This window comes from Oxyura jamaicensis, chromosome 3 (genome assembly GCF_011077185.1).
Source record: "Oxyura jamaicensis isolate SHBP4307 breed ruddy duck chromosome 3, BPBGC_Ojam_1.0, whole genome shotgun sequence".
NCBI classification, from domain to species: Eukaryota; Metazoa; Chordata; class Aves; order Anseriformes; family Anatidae; genus Oxyura; species Oxyura jamaicensis.
This window is the reverse complement of record NC_048895.1, coordinates 111140193-111148681: the sequence shown is the minus strand read 5'-3', so window position 1 is coordinate 111148681 and position 8489 is coordinate 111140193. Positions and strand designations below refer to the sequence as shown.

Below are 8489 nucleotides of genomic sequence, written 5' to 3'. Positions count from 1 at the left end.
CCCCCCCCCCCCGTCCCCATCGGGACGGCTCCACCTGAAGCCCCCAGCCAAGCACAACCCCAAACCCCCCCAGCCCCCATGGGGGCAGCTCTACCTGAAGTCCCCCTACCACGCGCCCCAGTTCACAGGGGACAGCTTTAGCTCGGGACGGCGACACAGCGCAGCGGTGCAGAAACTCCCGGGCTAAGCCTAACCCCCCAGGACCGACACCAAGAGTGCCCCTGGGGAGCAGAACAACCCCCGAGACGAGGCCAGAGCCCCCCGCTGAGCCCCGAGGGACCACCCGAGCTCGGCGGAACCCCGCCGCCACTCACCCGCAGCCACCCCGCCAGCGCCCCGCGCTCCTACCGCGCCTGCGCCGCGGCCGCCGCCATTGGAGCGGGGAGGGGCGCCGAGCCCCGCCCCCTTCCCGGCGAAGGGAGGGGCCGCGGCCGCCATGTCGCGACGGGGCACGGTGGGGGGGGGAGACGTGCTGAGGGGGGTTAGAGTCCCCCGGTGGCGATAGGCGCCCTCAGGGAGTTGGTGGTGGTCTTTAAGGGGGTGGTGTGCTTGTTGGTGTTCCCCAGTGCCTCGTCGTTCAGTGCATTCTCCTCCTCCTGCCTGTGCTGAGGACAAAAGATGGGTTTTGCAGCTGGGGGTGAAGGGGAAGTGACCCTGAGGGAGCACATAGGAGGGGAGAAGGGCTCGTGGCTGGGCCGTGAAGTGATCCCCACAGCTTGCAGCCAGAGATGTTTCCGTCTTTGGCTGCGCATTGATTGTGGGCGGACACCTTGTTGTGCTGAGCAGGCTAAGGAAGGGTGAGCATTGAGCTATCTATCAGCTCTGCTGAGGCTTTGCACCATGTAGGAGGGAGCAGGGAGCTGGCTGGAAGGCAGAGATCCCAAGGTGCCCGCAGGAGTCGCAGAATCAGGATCATTAAGGTTGGAAAAGCCCTCCAAGATCATCTGGTCCACCCGTCCCCCTACCACCACTATCACCCACTAAACCATATCCCTAAGCACCACATCCAACCTTTCCTTAAACATCCCCAGAGACGGTGACTCCACCACCACGCTGGCCAAAAGGAGGACAGGGAATGGCCTTCAGGGGAGCCTGTGGGTCTCCAGAGGGACCTGTGGGTCTCCAGCGGCGCCCACTGCCTTCACACCCAGCTGTGGCTTGACGCAATGCCTGGTGCTGCTAGGAGCTATCCAAAGCAAACACAGGCAGAGCCGAGGGAAAGCAGCAGCAGCATGTGCCTGCCTGCTTTTTAATAAGTTCTTTTTTCTTCAGTAATCAGGGATGCACTTTAAACCACTTAGAATTAACCTGAATTGGACAGCCACAACTTACTAATTCACAGTAATTAATAGGAAATCCACTGTGAATTACCAAGTGTGATCAATAATAATCCTAAAAACAAAGGTAATAATACTTCACAAAATGGTTTCTTCATGTTTCTGCAATCCCTTAATTGTAACAACTAAAGTTGTGATTGAAATAAGATGTTTAATTTCAGGTGAGTAAAGGTGAGTAAAAGAAGGAAAATCTGACCCTTGACAGTTCTAGCTTATTCCTCTTTGCAATGTTGTACATCACATTACACTAAACCTTTTGAAGGTAGTTTGGATTAAATTTTATCTGGATGAAATCTAGCTGCAATTCCTGCCTATAAATCTTCAGGGAAAATAGTAAAGAATTTAGCCTATTGGTATAAAGTACATGGAGTCTCATATTTCAAAATACATATTTCTGAGATTGTTCTCCCTGATGGTATTTAATGTTTCCAGTAGCTTTGAAATTGTTGGATAGAAGGTACTTGTTTGTTACAAGTGCTACTTCTTGATTCTATTCTTTTAGAGAGACACACACGCTTACCACAAGACTATCATACCACTGCTGAAAAGTTTAAGGAATTTAAAAGTTCTCAGTAAAACTTTGGAAGGCTGTTCAATGGTGCTGGACATACTCATATTTTTCTGTTGATATTTTAAGTACATTTTCTCTGTTACACTAAACACACAAGCTCAAAGATAAGCTCAACATCTGCTCTGGGGCCCTTTCAGCAAAGATTATATAGATCCAAAGGTAAGCATAGCAAAAGGCAAGATTGGACTTACCCGCTGTAATGTTGCAGGCTTCTCAACTGCAATCAAGTATTGATTTAGAAGATTAGATCCATTACTGAAAATCAGAGTACAGCTGGAGACATGCTGACCTACTACAATAGGAATTGGTGTCCTAGTGAATTTAGTGGTTTCTTGATAGCTCTTCTAAGTTAAGCTGTTTTACCTCAGGACTGGAACTTGACAAAGCATAGGAGTAAGAAAAATTAAGGAAAATCTTACTGTGTCTACAACTCTAATATAATGTAAAAAAATATTTTTCCTTAAAAACTGCAAATGTTCAAGTTAGAGTGTTGTTACAATCAAGACTTCACTGAAATGCTTTTAGATTCTGTGCATTTCATAGAGCTTATTCCCTGGCAAGAAATAGTACATGAGATGAACAGCAGCAAATGATCCTTTTTTTTTTTTTTTTTTTTTTTTTTTTACTGCGTGGTGAATAGAAGCAAACAGCCCAGACTGAGTTCACTGAAAAAAACTATAACAGGGCATTCATGAGATGAAAACAACCGTCTCATGCCCTCTTTGTCAGGAGAGATGAGATGCACTGGTGTGGATGACGGTAACAACCCCTGAACGTGTTTTATAATGTAGGAGTGAATCACAATGCTGAGAAAGTAAAGCACTGTTTTAGCTGTCACCACCCATCCTGTTAGGGTCTTGGAAGGACCAATGGACATTTAATTTTGAAGCGGTATTTTTAAACCATATATTTAACAAAGTTAACTCACGTCAGAGGAAAACATCAGCTACCTATAATTAGACATGGACACATCAGCTATATTGATTGACCTTAACTTGAGATAGCAGTTGTTGCCTGAAGCCTTTGTAATGAAGGAAGCATATGCATATAGCTGTAACAGAACAGGAAGGGAATGGGACTGTAAAATAAATAGGAAAATAGAGTATGGTTACTTTCTACTTGGGAATTCCGTTGACAAAGACAGCACATTCCTCTGCACAGTGTCCTTTTCCCACGTGCTCCTTGCAGGAATGTTAAATGTAGGCTGCCCCACAGGGAGAAATAGAGCAAGGAACCAATGTTTCTGGAAAGTTACTGCAATGGAAAGTGAGTCATTGTTTTATGGGAGATGTTGGGTGAATTAGCATTCACAAAGTGGGTGTTACCCCCCATGCAAGGAAACCTCCACACACGCTGCTGGCTTGTTGGACTGTAAGTCCACAAGCAAAATGAATATAGCTTCAATTTTAAAAATACCATGGAAGGAAAAAAAAAAAAAAAAAAAAAAAAGACAACATGAAAAATTCAAGACAGCCTGAGCAACTGTTAGTACCAGATAACACACATTTGGAAACAACATATGATGCGAATTCTCAAAACAAAGACACTTTCAAGTGAAATTACAATTAAGATATGGTAGTTTATATGAGACCGTCCTTGGATGCGTAGCAAGAAAGCCTGTTTTTGAGGCTAAGATTGTGTGTGAGCAGTAGAGAGATTTATGAGCAAATAATGTTTCGGATGGACTCTCCATGTGACCTCAATCAAGTTATTACGCATTCATATGCTCCTAATGCTTATCTACAAATGTGTTAATAAATGCCTATTTATATTGTAAGTGTTTTAGAACAGAGTCTGCTTTTTGTGACAAAGCTATACATCACCCAGCATACTCACAGGCTGGGGGTACTCCTTTCATATGATTAATGATCATAAACACCAAAGATTTGCCACTTTTGTCCAAGATGGAAGCAATTTAAAGCAGTGGATGATAGTGAAAAACAGACTCTGCAAATTCCTGGCTTACAGTATCATCAGCCTCATTAGTATCAGTAAGACTATCAACTGTAACCTTAGCTCAGCTGGAAAAACGTTATGGAAGCTAATGGCTAGATGTGATGTGCAGCTAATTTTGAAATATTAGGAGTTAAGTCTTACCTCTCCCTTTTTCATGCCATCTAAGAAATCTACTACACTCTGATACCTCTTCAAGTTGTAGTGATGTTATCTGTTGTAGTGTGGAAAGCAACCTTCAGCTGGGTGGGCTGACAATAGAACTGAACTTTAAATGTTTAATTCTAAAATATTATTATTATACATTTTAAAATGGTAATCTTCAAATAATGGGGCACTTTTAATAACGTTGCAAAGTGCTTGTAACATGGAGTGACTTACTTTATTTGTTCAGGTTTAAGGTGGCACAGTCCTGGCTAGTGGACGCTGCTTGCTTGATATTTTAAAGCTTACATCCCATCATGTCCATCGTATGGACAGTTCTCAAAGGAGAAACCATGCAGTCTGAATTTCCAAAGACCCTTGCAGGGAAGGATTTAGAGCAGGAAAGGACTTAGTTTACATAAGCAAGATCTCTTGTGAATCTTTTTCAGATTCAACTGAAACCAAGATGAATTGACAGCATGGCAGAGAGAAGCACACAAGAGCTTATAAATAGTCCTGAAAAGATGATTTGATTTCCATTCTGTGGAATGTTATAGCTATTCAGCGATATTACAAAGTCATCTCTGATAAATTGCCCATGATTGAAGCAAATGGGAATTCACTGAATAAAGCCCTCTGATCCTTAATGGGATGAAGCTCTCTACAAAAGTTCAGAAAAAGGGATGAAGGACTTCTTGTTTTGTTATAGTATGTTCCTGATTTCCTTGCAAAACAGGGAGAGGTAGCAACAAAAACTTCCATCTCCAAATATTTCTCATGCCATTAAATATCACTTAGAGAATAAACAAGGTTTTCCATTCCTCTTTGTCCTGGGTCATTTCCGAATGTTATTTTAATGTCATTGAGTTCTAATAAGATCTTATTCCCCATGTCTTGTTCAGTGGAAGGGGATTCTTTTGCTCAAGTACTTTTCCGTCTTCAGATTTCCCAGTGGTGTACCTGCCACAGCAGACGTCCTGGCTTCTCAATGTATGCTTTGGTTATCTTCATCTTCTTTTCTAAGAACTGGAGATAAAAGGGTGTTGAAGCCATTACAGCAGCTTATAGGGCTGTAAACTTCAGCACTTGTTAGAAGTTGCTTCCATTTGAAACAGTCCTTCCCAGGCATTTATTTTCAGAAGCATTTAGATGTCTATTTGTAAGGCCAAACTACAAATCTTGAATCTTACTGGGAATGAACCCTGCAAAATTTTTATGTAATACCTAGTGGAGTGTAGCTCCAGTCCTTCTCTCCTTCGTTTCTTTATTGTCTTTTGTCTTTTGCTACTCAAAGAGTTCTTGTATTTTTCCCAAAGCTTTTCCTGCATACAGGGTGCTGAAAAGGGTCAAAATAGGTCAAAATTCCATCTTTATATTACACTTGTTACAAACAACAGATAAAAAAAGAGAACAAATAATTTTTTTTGGGATTAGTGAAATTACTTTAAATCCATTTCTACAGTAGTTCATCTTTTATCGTTGAACTACATTTAAATCTCTTAGTATGTGTGATACAAAAGATTAATTTTATGTTAACATGTCCTCTGTGTTACAAACAAAAAAATCCAAACAAAACTAAACAAGCAAACCTTGTTATTTATGATGTATTCACTTATATCATCAGTACTAAAAATGGCAATGGAGCTCACATAGAAGCTATAAACCCATAAGCTGCTTGAGTCAGAGTAACTAGCCACGCCTTGCAAGAACAACAAGACAACTAAGAAACCTGAAAATAAAACCATCTGCCAAAAACAATCTAGGGAGTAAACATTCAAAATGAAGCATGTCTTTACATGTTTCCTACTATGCTAACATAATGAGAATAAAGCATTAAAATGTTCAAAGCAGTGAGCAGGGATTTTTAACGACATCAATCCCTCTACAAGAATAGTCCCTCTGGCGTCATAAAGAGTACTCACTTGAGTATGGTTCACAGGAATGAAATCAGAACATTAGGAAAAAAAAAAAAGAGAGAAAAAGGGACACAAGTGTGGTCAAAATATTTAGTAAATATAAAATAAATAGCTTTCATAATTGTGGGTTTTCTATTGCTTCAAGCAGATCTGGATAGGCACCCAAGAAAATCAATTTGCTTGCATAAAGACAAAGTTTATTTTACTTTTAAAAAGTCATCAGTGCTCACGAGAGGAGGAATGCTGGTTTGAATCAGGCATGTTGCAAGCAGATGTTATGCAAGCTTCCCCAAAGAGTCCTGCCAATGCATTGCAATCCTGAGTTATGACAGTAACTGCAACTGCAATCTGGGCCCTTTTTTGGGCCACAGATTGATTTGTTGGTTTTCCCAAAATGGGGACGATATTTTTGTGATGTATACAAAAACCTGAAGAGGACCAACATGCTAGTTTTCATTTTCAGATCAACAGAATTTGGACACAATATCTGAATTACAGGACTTACCAGTAGCAAGGACAGAAATAGGAAGAAGGCACATTATCTGTCATCATATGATTGCAATATTAGCTCTTCTTAGCAAATATATCTCCCGGTTCTTTCCTGCAACATGTTTGGTAAGGGGCAGTGTCTTGCGGTTTCCTTCCATTCCTATTTTTCCTGCTTTTTAAGGATAAAAGGAAAGCCATATCCTAGTGTCATTTTCAAAAAACTGTCTCAGGTTTTTAATTAAAATATTCCTTTAGCCTACAAGCTTGAAATGGCTACATCATTTCATAACCTTTAAACAAATAAATTAATAAATGACAGGTATGCAACGAACCAAAACTAACCACAGTGAGCAGAACAACTATACCTTTGAAAGACTCCGCAGTCTTAAACAGTAGAGGAAGTGCCATTGCCATTACAGATTAAAAGCTCTAAGCAGAGAATGCCAGATAAGATCATAATTTCTACTCCCAAACACACTGTACTTTGGGGTATCTCTAAAATGAAAATTTGTCTTTGTGTGCAGATTTTTTATTTTTATTATTTGCTCGGAAATTTAAATGGCCCATTTTCTTTTTATATATCCTAGTAGTGCTGTTGTTTTGTATTTCTGAGAAGATGCTCTACCGTACTCTTTTAGTCTTCAAAAGAAATATGTTGGAGTATGCACGTAAAACAGAATTAAGTCTTTATATTTACTGTTATTTACTAAAACATTATTATAATTTCCATCTTCAAACAGTAAAAATACTGATAAAGTTTGTATGAGCCTGTCAGCTCGTGACACGTGATCAGTAATTTTATTTGTCAAAGAAGCAGAAAGCACTGAAATAACATGCCCAGCAATGCCGAACAAGTGAGTATAAAAAGAGTAAAGGCTGAGACTTCATCACCTACAGCTCTACTCTTCTATTACTTGGCTGTATTTCTTTTACAAAACTCCGGGTTTGGGGGCACGCCGTGTGATGAGGTTCAATGAAGGCCATTGAGTTGCGGTGTGAGGAATGGTTTCTTACTTGCACCCAGGGAGCACCGGTGGGAAGGGATCGGATTATAGCTCGTGAACAGCCTGAAAAGCGCTCGGTCATCCGATGTACCGTCATAGATACTATTCTTCATCCCTCTAAAACGTGATTACTGGATCTGCGATAGAGGAGGGAGACAAGAGAAGGATCCTTTCCAACTACTGAGCAATGAACGCGAAATTCAAGCCGCGGCTACCGGGCGAAAACACCGCGGATGTTATCGGCGCCTCGCACGGGGGGGAGCACTCCTGATAGCTCGGCTATCAAGAGGATTTCTTCCGAGGGAAACCCAGCGGGCTGTGAAATAAGTTTTCCACTGAAAATAGCGGAAATCCTAGCCCGGGGCGGCTGAGTTGCCGTGCGGCTGCCTAGAAGCTCCCAGGGGGAGCGGGGCAGACTCCCCCAGGTGCCGGGGCACCGCAGCCCTTTCTGGGGGTGCCACCTTTCAGGAGCCCCTTCCCGGGCCCTTTACCCACCCCAGGACCCCTCGGTTTAATTCCTGAGGTGAACGGGAGGCGGTGGCGGCTCCTCCGTCCCAGCGGGACCGGGGGCGCGCTGCCCTGTCAGCCTGAGGGGAGCCGAGGGGAGCCGAGGGGAGCGGCTCCCCCCCCTCCCCTTGTACCGAGCCCCCTCCCCCGGACCTCTCCCCGCTCCTTGCGGGGGGGAACCCGGCCTCATTTCCCCCCCTTTTCTCCCTCCCCGGCTCCACGCCAGGCCCTCGGATCGCGCCGGCGCCGTGCCGGAACGTCGGCAGCGGGGCCCGCACCGCCCCCCAGCGGCAACGGGCGGGCTCGGCGCGCTGCGAGGAGAGAAAGGGAGAAGGGGCAGTAATGGCGGCCAGGTAGTGCGGCGCTCAGCCCGGGCGGCGGCGGCGGCGGCAGCGGCGGGAGGAGCCGGCGCGGCTCCGGCTGTGGCTCTGCCCGGCGGAGCGGCGTCCGCAGAGGACTTCTCCTTCTTCTCCTCCTCCTCCTCCTGCCCCCTTTCTCCCTCCCCGGTCGAGCCCCGCTGTCTGTCCGCCCTCCCTCCTCCCTCCGCACCGGCGGCGTTTAGCCCCCC

The 8489-nt window shown here is 44.2% G+C and overlaps 2 protein-coding genes across 2 annotated transcripts in view; one reads left to right on the top strand and one right to left on the bottom strand.

Moving 5' to 3' along the window:
* The window catches only part of UBXN2A (UBX domain protein 2A), an 18513-nt gene extending 18101 nt beyond the window's left edge, over positions 1-412 (bottom strand). The window contains exon 1 of the mRNA XM_035322024.1: positions 315-412. The gene's annotated coding sequence lies outside the window, so the exon portion shown is untranslated. The remainder of the gene's footprint in view (positions 1-314) is intronic.
* Positions 413-7383: 6971 nt separating this feature from the next.
* The window catches only part of ATAD2B (ATPase family AAA domain containing 2B), an 86736-nt gene continuing 85630 nt past the window's right edge, over positions 7384-8489 (top strand). The window contains exons 1-2 of the mRNA XM_035322030.1: positions 7384-7501; positions 7949-8319. Coding sequence (XP_035177921.1) covers positions 7384-7501; positions 7949-8319 — 489 coding nt within the window. The remainder of the gene's footprint in view (positions 7502-7948; positions 8320-8489) is intronic.